Source organism: Cyanistes caeruleus, chromosome 6 (genome assembly GCF_971803275.1).
Source record: "Cyanistes caeruleus chromosome 6, bCyaCae1.hap1.1, whole genome shotgun sequence".
Classification (NCBI taxonomy): domain Eukaryota; kingdom Metazoa; phylum Chordata; class Aves; order Passeriformes; family Paridae; genus Cyanistes; species Cyanistes caeruleus.
Window position 1 is genome coordinate 52,287,204 of NC_141706.1, and position 21,563 is coordinate 52,308,766.

General features: G+C 35.6%; 1 protein-coding gene across 4 annotated transcripts in view; it reads right to left on the reverse strand.

The window, feature by feature from the left end:
• Positions 1–21,563, reverse strand: part of TTC7B (tetratricopeptide repeat domain 7B) — a 121,614-nt gene that overhangs the window by 15,943 nt on the left and 84,108 nt on the right. For 3 of the 4 annotated variants that reach the window (XM_086893019.1, XM_086893017.1, XM_086893020.1), the window contains 2 exons: positions 14,316–14,456; positions 11,574–11,776 (listed from right to left, as the gene is read on the reverse strand). In XM_086893019.1, the coding sequence (XP_086749145.1) occupies positions 11,574–11,776; positions 14,316–14,456 (344 nt within the window). Of the gene's footprint in view, positions 1–11,573; positions 11,777–14,315; positions 14,457–18,256; positions 18,308–20,061; positions 20,227–21,563 lie in introns of all 4 variants that reach the window. The other variant, XM_086893021.1, reaches the window with a different exon arrangement.

The following is a 21,563-nucleotide window of genomic DNA, read 5'->3' on the forward strand; positions in this document are numbered from 1 at the left end:
ATTGAAAGTGAATGATACAAGGACTTCATTTTACATGGCTGAGCTGAATGGCTATCAAGGACCTGCAACAGACCCCTTCACTTAAACTGCATGCAAAGGCAAGAACTATCAAATATATAATTTTCACTGATAAATGATAGAACTGATTTAATAATCTACATTTTAATAAGGGGACAATCAGTGACAGTACTAAATTTAAATATCATAAGGGAAAATCCTCTTAAAGCCTGTCAATCATCTGCAAGTCAAAACCCACAAAAGATATTCCACAGGCTCTTTTCAGCAGGCAGTGGGAATACTGATGTTGCTGCCCTAACAAGATTGACATTGGAGATGCCTATGGGGAAAATTATTTTCTTCACAGTGCAAAGGCATTGGAAAGAATAATCACAGGAATTAAATGTGAGTCCCATGCATGCGATTCTCAGAATGAGAAATTAGGAGGCTTGTAATGTATTTAAAGCCAGGTACATCACAGTACCTATGCTTCAGATTCCCTATTTCTTACTGGGAATACATGCTTCAGGGCCAAACATTTTTGAAATTTAACATGTTGAACACTCAAAATTATTATGAAAAGAAAATAGTAAAACCTATTTAAAATATCTACATTTTTGATTCAGAAAAAGAGTAAAAAATATTTGAGTTATTTTCTTACTCTCTGACATACCAACTCTTAGTTGCTGTAACACTTGCAGATGCTCAGCTTAGCCAGTTACTTTTTATTCTTCCAAATTTCTTCAGATGCTTAAATATTCATGCCTAAAAATATAATAACTATAACTAATGGTATTTTTTTTTCAAACGCCAAGAGTTGTTTGCAAAGCTAGTGTTTTAACAAAATAGTCAGACTAAAGTCATGATTAACTGGTGAAACTAAAGAGCTCTCACCTCTTGGCTCTCTATAAAGTCCACACATATTAGTATCAAAATTTAAAAGATGCAGATCAACACTGTATTGCTGACTGAAAAGTGATGAAAGCCCAAAATAGCTTTCTATTTTCAAGTTTACCATTACTCAGTCTCATTCATAATGTATTTTTCCACCCATCTTAGCTTAACCAGGTTGTTTACCATGATAGAAGTAGCATTAAAAACATTAACAGCTCTAAATCTGCAGTCAGTTTTATTCAGAGAACACACTGGCCTTTTCCAGTGAGATGAAGTACACAAAGCAGTCAGAGATCATGTCTCCTCTCCTACTGAGAAAGCAAGAGATGGCAGCTTTCTGAATAGTGTCACCACATAATTTTCTTCATGCCATTTGTTGCTACTTGTTGAAGAGAATATACTCTAAATGGAATAATAATGGAAAAATAACCATCACACCTTCAAAATTAACAGTTTTCAGAGATGCACAAAACCCAGTCCAGATTTTCCCGCAAATTAAAGCTCACCGAAATAATTGCTTTCTCTATAACTAATTTGTTAATCTAGATTAAAAAAATAATTTGACATAAAAAATAGCCCATTGCTAACCTTAAAGGCCCATTCTCTAACTCCATCTAACAAGTTTGCTACCAAAAAATATAGTCTATTTTTAAAGAAGTCTATTCATGGAGAAAATATATTATGCTATTCACACATAGTACATTTGCTGAATTCTTTCACAGTGCAAGGTGCAAATCATCTTTAAACAGTAGACTCATGAGCAGGGGAATTATTGCTAAGTATAAAACTGGCTAGACAAGAAGCTAAGCTTCAGCAAATGGAAAAGAGGTCTTCAAATAAAATTTAAAATGAGATGAGCTGAAGAGGGAGAGAGAGAGACATAAGAAGACTGCTCCAGACTGGGGATTTGCAGAAAAAAACTCTGAACCAGAGTAGACAACTTATCTGGGGAATCCAGCTGCTTGACATAACCTTACAAAAGTGAGCATTAAAATTATTTCCTGGTTGCTTCCAGATCTCTAGTTCTGTATTAAGGTAGGCTACTTTCTGCTTGATAAGGATAAGATAAAGCACAGTTTTCAAGAAAATGTCGTTTATAGTTCCTAGTCAGAAAAAAAATAATTATAATTGATTAGGTAACTTCTGGTCCTCTCAAGAGCAGTCTGTTTTCTCAGGAAATAGCTTCTGCCAAAGCAAGTAAATCTCCCCTGTGACAAATATAAAGCAAAAAGAAAAAGATAATTTAACCAGTGCATAGAAATACACCTGAAAACTGCACAAGATTTATAGCAAAACACATGCACTGATAATTCCTGGACCATTTTATAAGAATACATTTTTCTAAGACAGACTGAGAAAGGGTCAGGGCTCAGACACCTGGCAATGGTGCTGGCAAGTTTCTCTTACACATTTACTCACCACCTCAACTAAGCCACATGGAATAGTTTATCTCATTCAGATTGTTGCTGATGGTAGCACTTAAGTTATATTTCACCAATTTGAAAAGTTATGCAGCACAAGAAAAAGAAAATAAAAAAATAAGACGTGTAGATGATTGCAGGCTTCAAATGTCCTGTAGTTAAAGAGTTCTCACCTACAGAATTTTACAACAGAACCTTTCTCAGGAGAAGGAAAGTAAAATCTCTCTTGTTCATTTAAAGTTGAGGATGGCTGTGTTCTCAAAGCCTTTTTCACATTCTTTAAATTTACCACCCCCAATCCTTACAAATATTTCTTTATTAATTATATGAAATTCAATTATAAGTGATTAGATGCCAGATGTTACCTACAAGCAAAGCATACCAGGTGCTACATAGCTTTTATTGCTGTGTAAGTTCTCAACCCCAGTTATAAAGAAACACTTTAATAAATTCAATGAACACAAAAATGCCCAGGGAAGCAAAATAATCATAATTAGCTCAGTGCATACTTCAGCAGAATGACTTAATTTAAAAAGTGTTTTGCAAAGCAATTCTCATATTGAAAGGCAATTACACAGAGCAAAATAAAAATAGAACTTTTGAGATCCATGCAAAAAAGCATCAGCAAGTATCCATGAAAAGGCATGTAAGAGACTATAGAGGACAGCAGGGAAGAGCACATATTTTCAATTTTTTCCATGCCTTCTCTCTTTTCCTTTTTGTTCTTTTTTTGAAAATAAGGAGAACTTAAATATCAAGAACAACTATTAGCACTTTACTGGCACGAGGCCTCCTGGCCATTTCCTGAATTACTAAGACCATTAAGACTACTGACATTTTCCTTCTGTTAAATTAGTCATCCTTGTTAATATTTTTTTGATTAGTATAAATCTGTATGTTTTACATTCTATTTCAGGCAGCCAGTTACCCAGAAAAAAGGCACAGAGGAAAAGGGATGTCAACAAAACCCATCTGTCAATGACTTTAATGTAGTCGGCCCTTTAGAGGGTAAAAGGCATAAGAAGATGGAAAGACTCTGGACTTCTCATAAGAATTACCCTTTCTAAAACATACCAAAAAAAAAAAAAAAAACTTGAAAAAGGAAATAATTATTATCATTATGCTGTGATCAAATGCTTTTACAGTCCTCCTGGCTCTTCATGATCTCTACTTAGTGCTACAAAAGAGATACTTCCCATGTAAACAACAGTAAAGAGTCATAAATATTTTGTTTTCTTTGAGCAGTATTGGACACATCTCTGTTTATAGAATCCTCCGTGCAGATCATTAGGGTATACTTGAACTTTTAAGATAATCACCGAGAGAGACAGAAGCCCAAAAACTTAATTTCTGGAGATCCCAGCTGAGCCTTTTCAGTTGCACTGTTTTGCTACTGACACTGTCTGTAAAGACAGTAAGATGTATCCAAATACTAAGGCATATTTGTAGGCCAGAATATATGTACAGATACATATACATGTACATTTTATATGCACATAGTTAAGAAGAGTGACAACAGTTGAGAAAGGTGTTAATCTCTTGCACCTTCCTTCCGTGATTGCTATGGGTAATGTACCATGAAAACAAGAGAAGAAAGAACAAAATCTATGATTTATAGATTTTTACCACTGGTAAAAAAAAAAAGCAAGTCTTGCATAACAGGAAAATGTAACAAGACTTTGTCCACAGACAAGTGTTCCCATCATATTTCCTAACACAAATCATTACCTCTATCTACAAAGCTTGCCTTGCTTGCATTCCTAGAAACACAGAATGACAGAAGTAGGAAGGGAACTTAAGATTCTCTACAGCCAAACTTGAATTAGACTTATTTAGAGTGGGTTGTCAAGGGCTGTCAGATTTTGAGTATCTCCAAGGATGTGAGACCCCCACAAACTCTTGGCAAACGGATGCATCTTACACCTGCATCTAAAATAGTTACCATTACACAAATGCTCCTGTTCCTGCCTGTTCCTTGAAACAGTGTAGGGCAGGGAATCCTACCTCAGATGCTTTGTTATGATGTCTAGAAAACCAAAGCCCTGTTCCAGACTGGGCCACTGTGATGCTTGGATTTTTTCCTTGAACTTGAAACTATACTTGGTTGCTACTTCCCAAATTATAATATTTGATCCATGGTTGCTGTTTATGAAGTGAGCTAATAATATCTCAGCTTTGATAACAGAGCCCAATTTGAAAACTTTATTCTATACAATGTAAATCAAAGCTTGAGATGAACACTACTTGAGTTTCAAAAACTAAAACAAATATTATTAAAATCTTCCAAGCAAAGAGAAGGAACTTTGGAGTAATACTGCACATTGCAGACTAACCTGCTTCAACAGCGAATTGTCGTGAATTATCTGATGGGTGAAATTTTATCAGTTCAACACAATACAATAAAAACAGTGGAATGATTTCTGACCTGCCAAATAAAGAGCAGTAACTCTAGCCAAAGCATCCCTTCCTTCTGCCAGCATCTACCACTAATTAATTTTCCACTTTTTTTAATGGGAACAAACAGAAGTGATAAAATGATTTCTGGCAAGCTGTTCCTGAATAGATAAACTGTGGAAAAATCTATCACACAGATAACATGAAAACAGAAATTTAAAGCTGAGATTGTGGGCAAAAATACTTATACCAAAAACACCTAACAATAAAAAAAAAATAACAAACAAATAACAATCAACCAGCCAACCAAACAAAAAATCCCTCACCAAAAACAAACACACACCCTCCAAAGTTAAAAAAACCCACCCCAGATTCCTAAGCCTTTAAATGTTTGGGGGTTTTTTGTCTTCTTTTAAATTAACTTTCCTGTGATTTCTATTTGAAAGAGTTTCTCTCTGTATTCAGAAAGCTGCCTTAACCATTGCTACTAGATTCTCAATAAATAGTACACCTCAACAGCTTAGTTTCTCCATGAGTCCAGCTCCATTCAGTACAGCCACTGTGCATGCTCCACAAAATCAGATTGCCTTTTGCATCTTCAGCTACTCAGATTGTCTAAACCAAACAACCATTTTAGCAAGCTACAGAATTCCCCTTGTAATGGCTGACTGCTGAGGACAGCACCAGTGAGTTGAAGGGACCTTAGGGAACTCGCTCTCACAGGGAGAAAAGCATCCAAGATTGGAGGTATCTTCTTGTCGAAAGATCTGCTCCTGTCACAGCTGCTTTAAGCCATTTGGAGTAAATACAGAGTAATATGAAAAGAAAATCTGTTATGAAGCAGGACCTGTAATACCATCAGCCCCATAATTTCACTTACAGAAGAGCAGCTCTCAGGGAATCAACAAAGTCTTGGGGAGCTTACTGCTTCAAGTTATAAACAAAATTAGTGCTGCAAATTCCTACAGTCGCTTCCTGTTTAGGTTCTAGTTTGAACTCAAATTTTTATCAGTTATTGTTGTCAAATACTGAACATATATAGATTGGCTTTAAAAGAGTACTATGAATTTCAGATATAGCATTTAGGAATTAAGAAATTCTATTAATCTTTCTGCAAGTCATTATGAAGTGGTTAACTACTGTATTTGATCACAACATTAAAAATAAAATAAGGTAACTTTAAAACAAACAGGGAAAAGAAACCTTCCCTAATTTTTCACCTTGATTTCCTCTGTATTATGCTTCAAGTGCTAACGACCATGCAAGTTGATTTTATGCAATTTTTAACCGCACCAAGCATTGATGGTTTTCTCTTGTAAGGATAAAAGGGGAAATAATATTTTAATGACAGAAAAGAATAGAGCCTGTGAGTGCCTCATAGCAGATGAAGTATTTAAAATGTATCAAAATGGTCCTTGAGTCACTTGAACTCAATGGTTCCCAGGTTAAAATGCAAGCAGAGTGGCCAGTGTTTTTTCAGGGTACCAAATGCAATCATTTGAAATATTTAGATGTTTAGAAGTGGTCAAATCACAGTAAAATGCCTTCTGTAAGGAGCAGTGAGTTTTTGGCCAAACATATATTTTGCTTTTTCTACTTTTTGTGAAATGCTCGTGAAGTTTCTGAAGGGCAAACCCACAACATTTCACTAACAAATCTAACAAAACCAATGACTTTTATTTCTCCATTCTTCTTCAACCACCCTGTGTGTAAGGCTGCACTTAGAGAGGGAGTCAGTGACTGTAATCAGTTACAACCCAAACCACCCATGAGAATGAGCACAATGTGCTTAGGACAAACCTACGTGGCCCAAACCAACAATTTTACTATGCAGAGGCCTGAGGATGAAAAATCAAATGAATTACTGAATGTTCTCCAGATGAGAACACTGAATTACTGAAAGAAAAAAGTTTGTTGTGTGACTATGTTTAGAGTTTCTTTTCCTTAACTCCCATGACCCTTTCAAACAGGGTCTGAATTCATGTATGAAAGTCTTCTGTTTTTCCTTTCTTTCAGTCAACTCAACATCTGTGACAGGCTCATAAGCACACACTCCCTATACATACCGCCAGACTTCTTTCTAGAAGTGTCTTTGAGTTGAAAAAAAATATAAGTCAGTATAGTACAGTAAGAAATAAATAACAGTACATTTATAACTGAGAGATAATGCACACATAGTTGATCTAAGCCTTAAGAGATCTGGTTTAGCTATGCATAATTATAGGAAACTAACAGGTATCTAAAAGTGTAAAGTAGTGAATGCAACTCCTTAAGACACTGCTTTTTGAAAACTAATTTCTACATGAGTAAATTGTTTAAGTAATCTCTCCCTTTCTGTTTTAGTTTTCTGCTTTTAGAACCTAAGTTACTAATAGCATTAACTGGCAAGTGCTATGATGAATTACTTGATAGTCAGAAAATTCTACAGTCTTCTGGGATTATAACAGCATACAAAAGCTGGATACCTATTTCATCTCAAAGCTACATTTAAGTAGGAAATTTTCAGCCTGAGAGAGAATACATAAATTTGTTTCCTGGACAATGGATTGAAATACTCATTGCCATTTCAGGCATTACTGAATGATGGCCTTTTTCAGGACTTTTCAGACGTCAGCAGTAAGGGCTACTTTCCACAACAGCACTCTGACTGCAGAAGATAAAAGAATGTTTATTCTTTTTTTTCACAGGGGAGGAGAACAATGACAAAAGCAGGAAGGCAGCAGTAATGCAGAAATCTGGAGGTGGTGATAAAGGGTAGGGAGAATGGAGAAAGTTGTATAAATAAATCCATTCTGCCCAAAATCAGGCAGGTGATAACCGCAGGTATATGACACTGAAGTGTAAATCATCTTTTTAAAATTCAGTAATTAAAGAAAATTTAAAATTTCATTAGGTGTGAGAAAAAATATTTGAAATGCAGAAAACAAAACAAAGCATTTCCAACTTTTGTAACACAAGTTCATGCTGTTTTTTCTTACTGCACTATACAAACCTTAAAAAGAAAGGACACTGTATTTGTTCAAAAGAATTACTGCTGCATTCTGTAAAGTACACCTAATTAATACTGACATGTTATTGCTTCCCTCTTGACATCTTATGAACAGTCAGAGCTAGCCAAATAGCAAGCTGGTATAACCTCTGGCTTGGAGAAAATTTCAGTTTCAGACAAACAGTAAAAAATAGCACCTGAGAACAAGGCAGAGCCTAAAATGAACATTTCTCAAGAAAATAAAGTGAATGAAGGTATGGATTAAAATATTAACTGTACAGTGAATAATAATTTAGTTCCACAAGGAACTGCAGAGATATAAACAACATTTCTCTTTTAAAAAAAACCTAGTTTTGTTGTTCAGTTTATTTAATCAATAAGCCCCCAACATCTCAGAAGGGGGGAACAGGGACATGCTGCCCCTGCAGCCAGTTCTCTGTTGGAATAGTTCCCATCTTATGTAATGCAACAGTATGACCTAAGCAGTTCCATTTCCCAAGTTTAGTTGAGCAGAATACAGCTAAACCATTTTTCATTTACTCATGGATCAAGTCTCTAACATTTGGTGTTGCATTGTCTTAGGTATTTCATTAGTAAGGTAAAAACCTTCCCCATCAAACCCTCCCATTTATTATTATCATTTTGTTGACAAACAAATGATGAAAAAAATGGTAAAAATGTTGGCAAAAATGATGAAAGAGATCTCTCTTTCATCCCTCTTAACTGCTTCAATTTTCACACATCATCAAGACCTCTTGGTTTTCATTTTAGTAAATTTTTTGAAACAGGAGTAAATCTGTGAAGACCTTAGAGACAGCAGCAAAATGAGTATGGAATTGTTTCTTTAAAAAAATTGTAATTTTGCAAAAATGATGATGCCAACCAGTAAAAAGTAATTTCATTCAGATAATACAATAGACTTCTGCAGAGTCTTCATGGTCACACTAAAGCAATGTGGAGCCTGCATGACAGAAATTCAAGAGTCTTTTTGCAGAAACTCCAAAGCACAGCACATGCTGTAACTCACAGGAAGTACAATACTTCTGAAGCCACCAAACTAACCTTTCTAGTCTTTACTCATACTTTTAAATTAACAAGGTTGTTTGTGTACAGAAACCGTAGATCATATCAGGAATAGGTACTTAGAGATACTTATGGTGAAAATATTGTATGAAATGTTATAGGAAAAACAGTAAATTTTTCAAAGTTTAGCTTTTCATCCTTCTTACCAAAGTGATGTAACATCATTAGAAGGATGGATTATAAAAGGAGAAAATTCCTATTCCCAATACGTTATTGTTGTTCATACAAATTGAAACAAATATTTTATTTAGCTCTTTATTTTTTTTTCCTCTGGAAAACTACGAAGATACTCTCAAATCAAGATTTCCAAACCACCGCATCAGGAAATTTTACTGAGTGTCAGATGTCACTCATTTTAAAATTTTAATAAAAACAAACAAAAGTCCTTCCAAACTGATTTCAGGTTCAACTACTTCAAGTAATTTCACTTGAAGAAGCAGGCCTGGATACAGATGCTGCATGCTAAAACTCATGCCCTCCTTAAATCTTACTTGCTTTTTGTTGCATTTTACACATTAAGTTACTATGATCTATATTCAGTATTTACCCTTCAAAAGGAAATCCACCAAAACTTATTAAATAAATATAGGTTCTAAGGTAACTTTTATGTGGAAACAGTTGCATTTGATATTGCTTTCTAAGCATTGCTAGAAAGCCATATAAAATATTTTAAAAGTATTAAAATAAGGGGCTTTTGCACAGAACTTTCATTCATAAACTGTCAGCTTAGAAGTGTGAATACAAATATTAGAAGTTAATGTTTCAGCTGTTGTCATAGCGGCTGGTACCTCCACATCGCTGTTGCTATAGCTCCCCTGCCATTGAGATCATATCTCCTCATAATAAATAGGTAAATATACACAAACAAAGTGTTGGGATGTGCAGATATTCATCTATACACACAGGCAAGAGTAAGCACTGCAAGCTTCCTCATTAAAATACTTCTTGCAATAGTCAAAAGGTCAAGAAGGATACAGAATCTTTTCTTCTCTCCTACATGAAATTACATAGACAAGTATTTTTATAGCATACATCTTGAATACTTGTATTTAAGCAGCATAAATGTCTCAGAATCTACTCAAAACAATATCCTAGTGCAGAAAAGGTATAGAACAGTAGGAAAAGCTCTTAGAAACAAAATTTTAAATTATAGGAATCCTTAAAAAGGACTGTCCAATCCAATGAAATGAACAGTTACCTTCAAGCTTGGACTCAAACAGAAAATCTCATTAAAAGGAAACCTGGATTGGAAGCCCAGTGATTTTCATCTCACATGCCTCTTAGACAGCTAATTTCTCAGCCATTCTGAAGAGCACAGTGTGTTTACAGACTATTTATTCAAAGGCACATTCAGAGGAGGGGCAAAAAGACACCCAGCAAAACATGAGCTTTCATTTTCACTGAGTTACACTGCTTTAGATTGACTGCCTGCTTCTTCAAGAAAGGGAACCTTTTGGCATTTGTCAGCAGGCTCAAATATCCTGAAATGCTGAAAAGGTGAAATAAAAAACTTCTGCTGTGCTGCCTTCCTAGCTGATCTTTTGTCTCATATGTTTCCCTCAGGGATGCACAAGAAATTTCTCTGAATAATTCATAAGTACCTAGGCAGAAACCAGCTTCTACTTCTGAACAAAAAGATGGGGTAAGAAGCTGATCTCAGCTGTTTTATTCTGCTCTATCTGGAAGAAAACTGGATTAAAAGAAAGCAATTTTCCTAACATAGTAAGCACACAACATATACGTGTATGTATCTTGGAAGGATATAAACAACCACACCTTTTTACTGGGGAAGGTAACTTTGTACTTAAAGCATTTGAGGGCAAGACCGATCCTCTACCTTTCAAAAACCAAAAAAATCACATAGCACAAAGGTAATCAATAAACATGCAGAATGCAGAAAACAGCTGTACTCTGCACTGGTGTGGCCTTGAGTCCTGTGTGCAGTTTTGGCACCACAGTGTAAGAAGGACATCAAGGTACTGGAAGACATCCAAAGGAGGGCACTGAGGATGGTGAAGGGCCTTGAGGGGAAGCTGTGTGAGGACTGGCTGAGGTCACTTGGTCTGTTCAGCCTGGAGAAGACTGAGGGGAGACCTCACTGCAGTTACAGCTTCCTGTGAGGGGAGAAGGAGGGGGCAGACACTGATCCCTCTCTTGTGACCAGTGACAGGACTGAAGGAATGGCCTGAAGTTGTGCCAGGGGAGGTTTAGGTTGGATATCAGGAAAACCCTGGGTGGTTGGGCACTGGAACAGCTTCCCCAGGGCAGTGGTCACAGCACCAGCCTGACAGAGTTCAACAAGTGTTTGGACAATGCTCTCAGGCACATGGTGTGACTCTTGGAGTGTCCTGTGCAGGGCCAGGAGTTGGACCTGATGATCCTTGTAGGTGTCTTCCAATTTAGAATATCCTATGATTTTATGAATTTAACTTTTACTTCAGAATACCAAAATGACGGGTCTTTCCTGTACAGTATCCAGCTAAGTATTCTTCTCTTACCATAAGCCACCTCCATTTCCCAATGGCTAATGAATATTAGCCAGATGCAAATTGCTTCATCTTCTATAGTTTCTATTAGGATTGAAATATTCCTATGGCCTGCAAATCCTTTTTGCGTCCCAACATACAAAAGATGTGTGGAATAAATGCCAGGAAAGAGTGTTTCCAAAGCACTTCATAATAAGAATATAGATTCCAAACTCACAAGTTATGGGTTACCTAAACCAAGTCAAGACTTCACAGTACAGCATCACCAGTTGAGATGACACTGCTTATCAACATGGGCCCAAGACTTACCAGCCTCTGCATGCTTTTCACATGGGTAGGACTAATGGATAAGGCCTCTTCATACCAGCGTTTGGCTTCATCAATATTTCCACGAAGTTCAGCCACCTGACCCCTCATGTAGAGGACATAGTGTGACATTGGAAAGAGATTAGCTGCTTCCTGGGTACACGCTGTGGCCTCAGCAGGCTTCCCAATTCCTATGTAGACTTCAGCTGTGGAAGGAATATCAGGACCAATTAATGATTCTTGCTTCATCGTACCATGACTAGATGTTGTCACATGTGCTGCATTTGTAAAAAGTTTCACTTTAGATAAAGACTATTTTCCTAAAAAAAGATTTCATCTTAAAAGAGAAATCATTACCTCAATTATTTTAAATTAATTATTCTTTCAGGAAAGTTGCTTTTCTAAGTGGATCAGGAGCTACAACTTCTAAATGTCTGTATGAAACCCCAAAATATTCTTTCGAGTTTGCTATTTTTATCTTAAGCCTTGGATTTTCTCATTTTAGTTTTATTTTTAAGATGTGAGCATGTGAGTATTCCAGGACTCTTTGAATCAGTTGAGTAGCCTGACACACACTTAGACAAATCAGATTGACTATAGGGGGGAAAATTTTCATTCAGTGAGTAATTAACAACTAACAATAGCAGTATTTGCGTTCAGTAGCTCTTTTGACACTCTTACATTCTTCAACACTGCTATTTCACTACCTTGCTTATCTTCCTTATCTCTTGCTGAAAGAGTGGGAGAAGAGAAGAATAAAGAGATACTAAATGCAAGAAAAAGCTATTAAGATTCTGTGTTGGGTGATCTTTTCCTTTATGTTGGTACAGACCAAATAAGAATAGAGCCTCAAAGTAATTGTATGACTGCATTCTCTTGTGTCACACTGTACAAGAGGTTTATAGATTAAGGTTTAAATCAAGCTGCTGCATTAAAACAGCAAAGTGATCTGTCACTGCTTAAGACATGCTTCTCACTGTAATGTACAGGCCACCCATCTTAGGGTTTAAAGGCTCTCAGATCAGGAACTCCCACTGCAGCAGTGGACTTTGGATTATGCCTAAAACTCTGAATCAGACTGATATCTGAGTGCCTTTAAAGGAGCTTGCTTATGAAAAAATTGCTTTCAATAGCTTTATCTATGTGTTCTTCCCATGGTAGAATATTTTAAAGATACTTTTAAGAGTAGAAAATGGCCTGTGTAGCAGATTGTAGCATCAGACCACCAATGTGCATAGAAATCTGACTAAGTTGTGAACTAAAAAGGAATCAGCAAAATGTATCCAGACTCCTCCTTTGTGAACAAAACAGCAGCAGCCACTTGCATAAATTGAATAACCAGCAACAGCATGTGACCCACAGAATTTTTTAAAAACAAAAAAAACTCCACCAAACAGAAAATAAGTAGTGGAACAAGCTGCCACAGAAGGCTGAGAAATTATCAGCATTATAGATGCTAAGAGTTACTGTGAAGGTCATCTGTGACAATTTATAAATATTTAAAGTCAATAATGCCACAATGCAGAGCAGACAACTACACTACTGGACCTTGCCCTGTTCTAATCTGTGCTGCTTTTGAGTAACCCAAATGAGATCACTATTATTAATCACTGTAATGGCTATCTTTTCAATCTTCTGGGCTTTTCCTCTAAACCACTAAACCATTTATAACTGGGAGCCATTACTCTGCAATGACTTTTACACCATAAAACTGTAGATGTAAATAGGTAAATTAAAATGCTATGAAATAAAGCACTGTTTTGTTAAAAACATGAAAGAAAAAACTGTGTCACTGAAAAATGCTCTGAAAGCAGAACAAAGCATAACAATTGCTGGCTGATTTCTAAATTACATCTTTCTGATCTAGCTATCAATACAAACAATTGCATGTTATACATTTTTAACTGTACACAAATACACTGGATCATCATTTTCTGGCTAAAATTTTATGTAACAACCACTTGTGATATTGCAGTTAGCTTGAGGCTTGAAGCATCATAATAATGCTAAATCCACTCAAGATGACTTCACATTTAGACAAACAATCCTGTGTCTCTTACATTAATGAAACCAGAAGGAAAAGAACAGAATTCAGGCTCACTATCACAGCTGCAAAAGACAGATTGGGAAATACTACTACTACTGTTTCCTTCCCTGAATATGCAGAGTTATTTATTTTCTATTACAAAATTTTGTAGTTACAGGAACTCTGTTCAAAAATCAAAGATATTTTTCCATTCAATGGAATTAGTGACCTGGCATTAGCTCAGTTGGTTGGAACATGGTGCTAGTAATGCCAAGGTCACAGGTTCCATCCCTTCATGGATCATTCACTTAAGAGGCGGACTTGATCCTTGTGAGTGCCTTCTAAATCAGAATATTCTGTGATTCTGCAAGGATGCCTAGATTTCCAGGCACTAAGATACTCTAGATACTTCAGAAACTAAATTCTTAAGGGATAAGGCAGAGAGTGCTTTTTCTACAGAAAGCAGGACTCCACTGGTAACAGCTACATTCTAAAACTACTGCCTTATCTTTCATAAATGATCTTACATACAGAGCAACTCCAGTGTGCTTTTTATTTCTTGGCTTGTTTCAGTGCCACACACATGGAAAAAATATGATCTGATAAGTGTTTCTGAATGAAACAAACAAATTTTGGTAAGTCCTTAGGCTTAGCAATAAAGGAGAGGACATAGAAAAGATAAAAGAGGGCATAGAAAAATAAATTTACTATCACAATACCTGCATGAAGCCATATTTGAGCCAGAGTCATCCAAGGATGCAAGGGACCTTGTTTAGGGGCACTGCTTTGCAGAGAAGAAGCAACCTCAGACAATGCTTGCTCGACTCTGGAAGCTGCTATTGATGTGGCATGGACTGAACCTGTAGAAGCAATAAAAAGAATTTACCTGAACAGAAATAATGAAGGCCATACACATTGCATAAAACATTTAATTGCAACCCTTTTCATAAGAGGCTCTACCCCAAACTCAACACTTAATTTACATTTACCATTTTGGATAATTTTTTTTAAATGCCAGATTAATTTTCTTATGAAAGCTTTTATATTGGTCTAAAAGTCTATTTAAAAAACACACTAAACTTCAGTAACTGTACCTGACATTTTTTGGGGTTGCTACTATGACTACTCTCTATTAAACTTGCCATCTATTTTCTGGCAATGTGCAATCCAAAAAAGGTTTGTGATGGTATAATACGCTGTAGTCTTCAGGTTACTGCATTCACTTTGATGTTAGTATTAGCTATGTCTTCCCACAGGTGCAATTAGAGGATTATTTTACAACTGATAACAGAACAAATAAAGAGAACCAAAGCACACACAGCGATCACGACATACATTATCACAAATACATGGTTAAACTGCACTGAATGTAAAACTTGTCTAATCAAGAAGGCTGAGTTAAAGTACTTTGTGGCAAAAAAGTCCACAAAGTTTTTTTGCATAAAAAACATTCCCAGAGCATACTAAGGATAATTCTCATAAAATGTATAATTTCCAAGTCAGATTAGAATCTCATTGGCAAATAATACCCTTTTCAATGTACTGGAATTAAAAAAGCTTCTATGACTAGAGAATACCTAATGGCAACTGTACTTTGGATAGTCAATTACTGCCAGCATATTTAGTCATGACTTTTTTTTTAAATCAAGACCATGAATATTTTAAACTACCCTCCTTCTTGTCATCTAAGCCTCAGCATATCTCTAGTTGTTTTATAATTACAAATTACAAAATCTCATACTGATTAGGCCTGATTAAAAATAAAGGCAGTAAAATATTCTAGACTGGATCAGATGAGAAATTGTCTAATTCCATCACCATATCCATAATGATCAACAATGGCAGATACTCCAAAAGAAAGTATTGAATCCTGTACAAGTTGAACTGCACACCAAAAGCTCATCCTCATCATTACAAGTTAAGAAATAAACAAATAGGTTTTCTAAGAATTTTAATGAGAAGAGATCTGTCACATGAAATATACATTTTTAAGTGTGACAAGATAAATCAGCAAACCAGAAAGCACCAGAATTTCCTAGTACACAGGTCATAAGAAGAGGAAGTTAGTCTGAAAGTATGCATCATAGTTTCCTTAATTGAAAGAAACAAAGGAAAAGCAGCACAGGACGTAATTAGCATTTCATGTCATTATGAAAAAGGAATTGCCCTGAAGATCTGAAACAGTGTCTGGCAGTAGAGTTTGCTTTCCTTTTTACTGGTTGATGAAACAACACAAAATCCAGCCTGCACAGCTGAACATTCACTATAGTTTTTGTGTCTCTTATTTTAAAGCTTAAATTCTGAAAAATTCTGTTGGTTTTGTCACAGCTCTGCTCTTGTTTTATCGTATCTGCATTTGGCTTTCTTTGGTTTGAGGTCAGGACCCACAGCCAAACACAAACATATCCTCACTTTCACATACAATTCACTGTGTTGTAGCTTCCTTGAAATGTTCAGATAGAGTTGCAGCAATTTCTCATTTAAAATTTTACTGTGTCTTTCACACACAAAAATACCTTTGCTCCTCCCAGACAACTTCTATACCTGCTGTTACAGCATGACACTTAAGACTCAAAAAAAAAAAAAATCCCTCCAAATACCAGAAGCAGCAAAGAGTATTTATTTTGAAATGGAAATCATGAGGCCTGGAAAATTAATACATCACCAAAATAGATCCTGGCTACTTGCTTTTACTACTCACTCGATTTGTTTAGCTTTGTTCTGAAGCTTGTTTATACTAAAAAGGCCAAGTGTGAAACAGGGACTGTCTTTGCAAGACCTAGAATTCACTACTTAAATTGATTATCATCTGGAATCACAATCACATTGCAAAGTGTGACAGAAGGTCTTAACCATGACAAAATGTTCCTAAACCAAAAAGGTATAACCTCCTACTCAAGTTTCCTATAACGGCACTTGCCCAGAATCTAGTTTCTACTCATCATACTAACATCCTATCTGCAACAACCATGTTGCAGATCCAATGTTTCAATTCAATCTCAAATAAGAAACCTACCAAGAGCCTTGAACAAATACAATTTACCCAAGAAATTAAGTCATCTCACAGAAACCTTTCTTTTCCAAGTCACAGCTACAGTTAAACTTTTGTGAATAAAGTATTCAATTCATTCTCTTCAGGCTTTTCTTAAATGTTACAGGAGAGTCCACATGAACTCATCCTTTAAATACCATTTATAAATACCATACACCATATCCAAATGAGCCTGTTATGACTTCTTCAGTTCTTCCCATGGTCATTTCCTCATAAATTCTTCACAATGCAGTGCAATGGACATAAAATAATATATGGACTTTATCAGGACCTAGATGGCATGACAGCTTTGAGAAAAACAAAATCACTTTGCTGTGTACATCAATTTCCCTTCTGAAAATGAGTAATAGAATGGACTGTCATCCTTCATGGAACATATTCATATCAGCTCTTAAAACCACTATGGCAGGATTTCTTTTTATACCATAAAGGAGAATGTTACTCAGTAGTTTTACATTCATCCCATTTTAAACATTTCAATATTTACATAAAGAAAGAAATGCTTTAACTGCAATGCTCATGCAGTAGAAAAAAAGAAAACCCCCCAAAACCCCTATGACTCCACTTTACATGCAAAGAGCTGGAAGTAAGAACATTAGTGGTGTGACACACAAAGAACTCTAAGGAAAGCAATTATATAATACAAAGAGGCAGCACCTTCTGCAGGACTAATACATCCCTGAACTAATGCATTTGATAAGACAGATTGGCAGATTTAGCCAAAATTCACAATTTTTTTTTTCATTTAAAATTCATTAGGAGTCTGAGATACCTTTAACAATCACAAATTACAAAGCTATCTTATCTTCTACTACAAAGTTGTGCATGGAGATGATAATAGTCAGGTAGGGACAGCATCATTCACAAAGCATACTCTCAGCTCTTTGAAAAAGATTTTCTGTGCTTAGTCACTGTCAAACATGTTGGTTTATGTATCTTCTTACTTTTCTCTCCTTCACCAAATTGATCTCCTGTACTACCCCCCAAAAAATCTATGGAGAGGTAATCAATGAAAAAATTATATAATTTTTATATAACAATATAATAGCTTTATAAGGTAACTGGTTAGAGAAAAAGGATATTATTTCATGTCCTGATTAAAACAGCAGTATTTTTATTGATCTATATTCTTCGTTCTTTCTTGTTTAGCTTGCTTTCATAATTTCATTATTTCAAAGTGTACTCTTCATTATATTTACAAGCAAAATTTGTACCACAAAAGACAGTAATAGTTTATTATGAGTCATGACAGTTGTTGCAATATTGTATTCTGGATCGGCATACTTCTTTAGGAGCAGCAGTGGTAAAATACAGCGTCCTGGCAGTTGGCCATTGTGTTACACGAGACCTGCCTAATATATCTTTATTTGCAGTCCTCTAGAAATGAATACTGCCTCTTTAATTATTAAATGCAAGTGTTAGTTGAGTGCATCCAGGTCTCTTAAGTTTACAGGCCTTAGGGTGACTGAATGGGCAAAGAGCATCAGCCTTGCTTTACACACTATCAAACTTCAACTATTGATGGACAAAACGTGTGTTTTGTAGTAAAGGAAAAGGTGATTTTAGTCCTTCAGAAATTAATAGAACTGCACAGTGAATACTACTTACAAACTGAAAAAAGGGAGTAAACCCCATGAAAATAAGCATCTGATGGATTGCCTTTGGATAGATCAAACCACAAATTAAAATTAAAAGTAAAAAGAAAAAAATTATATAGATATATATAAGCCAAAAATTCTAAGAAAGCCAAAGGATTTCTGATAACCTTCAAACTGTAAATCAGGTTTACAAGAGTTCAAAAGATAAAAAAATTAAATAAGACGCTACACCTCTAAAATCACGTTCCTGTTCAACAGAAATTGGAAGTCAAGTCAATAATACAAAATGCCCTTGCCTTCTTTCACTAGAAAAAAAAATTGAGCAAGACACAGAACATGACATTTTCAGCTCCTGAAATGATATTAACAGACTACAGGCATCTAGGGAAACTGCTCCTTACTCAGACAGCTTTAACTTTCATTAATTATTGACACCATACAAAGGACTCCACTATATTTTTTCTCCTTTCTCATGGTTCTGCTACCTCTCCTGCGTATGGCAGAAGCTTCTTTCCCTGAAGATACAGTAGCTTGGAAATGGAAAACTTGGGCTTCACATAATGGAATCTGTGCTTTGGCTTCATCATTCTTTCAGTTTTCCTTCATTCTTGAGTAGGCTCTTACAGCTTTGTGAAGAACAGGAACAAGTCATTTAGTGTTAACTGGGATGTCCTGTTTACAGTGTAGGTCTGAAGAAGTTCAACTCAATGACACCCAAATCTGTAATAGCAGCCAATCAGCTATTCAAAAGCTTCAATAAGGTCAGACTTCAACTGCTGTAGGACACAGATTTCCTGGCACTTCCACTTACAGGCTTACATATGAGCTAGTGTTTTCAACCCTAGCCTTATGTCAGCTATTTAACAAGTGAGTTTTGCTAATACGCAAAGATTTCTTTGCTAGCTTTTGCTTGGAATAAATACATTTGACATGAAATCAGTCTATGGACCAGGTGTCAAGATTAATTTCTTAAGATCAGATTTTAGTGATCTGAAATTACTTAAACTGAAATGATCATGAATTAATAAATTCAGTGACAAAAACAGTACTATGTATGAAAGTATGAGTGAAGGACAACTTAAGAGAAGTTAAAAGGAGTTAAAAGAAAATGGCTGAAAAACTATGTTGATTTTATCCTGTCACCTGAACTACTCTGACAGCACTAGTGTACATTTTGTATTCAAACAGCATAGAGATTGATCTTACAGCTGGCTTAAATTGGCATCATTTCAATTAACAGAAAGGATCTTTACTTGAAACAGCAGAATGCTGATTTTCACTGCTCTAATGCCTCCTCCAAATCATTCCAATATGCCCTACTGCATTATGATACACACTGATATTTAGGCAATGGTTTCCTTCATGTGAATTTTTCAGGGAATGTTTTGGATGTAATTCATTAAAGGCTTTCTGGAATTAAGTTATTAAAAAAACTGTCCAGATAAGAGGAGATTCTGCAGCAGGGACAGTCATGTTAGGCAAAAGATGCCAGCACTGGATATAATTTACATTAATAAATGCTACAAAGCAGCCTTGACCAATAATCTCTTTCACTGAACACCTATAATTCTCTGTAACACTCATGTGAACAGAGTATTAAATATGTCTGTAGCTTTACATCTTTTGGAATTACTAAAACACCCTTCTCCAATGAAACTCTTAAAACCTATGCACTGTTTAATGAAAAGCAGCTGAAAGGCCAGATTTCACTGACACTGTAGAAATGTAATCTGTTCAACCACGGTTTATCAGCTATGAAGATTATCAGAAAAATACAGCACAAACACGCTCATCAGGAATAGAAAGCCAATTTACAGCGAGTAGGTGAACAGGGCTCAGGAACTTGGTCACAGTATGGAGAGGCTGCATGGGGCCAGACAAAGGTATCTGGTTTAGGATGAGGATGAGGAAGATGAGAAGATACAAACAGTTGGAGAGGAGACTCTGTTCTTGAGAGAGAAGATGAGGAAGTATCAGAGGCTAAAAAGCGAAACAAAGAGAATGGTAAGGGGGTGTGGGGGGGGACAGGAAAGAAAAAAAGATCCAACAGGGTTTAATGGACTCATGGATGCCGAAAACGCAAAGCATTTGTTTCACTATTCAGTAAGATTGAAATGGCTCCTGCATAAAACAAACACTACTTCTGAAAGCAACAAAAGCAAAAAATACCCCTTGATTTTTATGTGCTCTCCTTTCATATTAAATTTGATTAAAAAAGCAAATAAAATATTTTCTTCCTGTGTTCCAATGCATAAATTAAAAAAATATATTTAAGGGAAAATAAAGGCTAAAATCTAAAACTCAGGTAATATTGTTTCTTTCTATGATAAACTCAGTGGACTGCAACCAAACTGAACAAAGTTTTTAAAAAGATTGATAACAATTTATCTTAAGCAAATTGCCAATGAGTCTATAGAGATTTGCATATTTTTGTCTGTCTTTGGATCTGTAATGTGTCTGTCTCCCTGTGGGATTGATTGATTCATCCGAACTCTTTTTTTCCCTAGTCTACATTTATTTCCTTCATCAATATAAACAAACATGACTGCATGCCACTCATGGCAATCCAACTGAAACAAGGACAAACTTAAAATAAATTTTACAGTTATTGATCAGGACATCAGAATCAACAGTCTAACTTTGTAAGAAATCCACAGCATAACCTTTTGATATTTTAAAGGCTACTCAAATTAAAACTTAAATCACTTAATCATTATAGGATTGATAAGAGCTCCATGTAAATCAAGTTTTCAATCTTTTTTTTTTTTTTTTAAAAGGTCAGCTTCTACTTAATTGATACATTTATAAAGAAGAAGTATTTATACCCATTGCACCTGGATTTTTTTTGAAGGATTTTACATGAAGTTTACATGAATTTTAGCTCTCATTTCTTGGTATTTAGATGACTGAATTCAGACTACACAGACAAAGGGGATCATCATCATCATAGATGTCATGCAAAGCTACAAAGGGGAAAATTTCCAAATGTTCACATGTATCCAGACATACAAATGTATTCACAAAGTAACATTACACGAGGTAGTTTAAGGAGGTGGGGGGAGCAAACATTTCCATACTGAGAGGATTTTCAGCCAGAACTTTCTTGCATTTTAACATTTGTTTACTTATTTGCCAAATTCCTTCTGCATTTCTAAACATTGTGGGTCCACAAATTTTGCAGGTAAGCCCCTTCAGCCCTACAAAGGTCTAACATCTTGATCATCTATTGTTTTTATCATCTACCTGTTGTGAATAATATTTTATTGACAATAAATGCTTAAGCTTTCTCAGACACTACGACAAGCTTTCATTCTTGT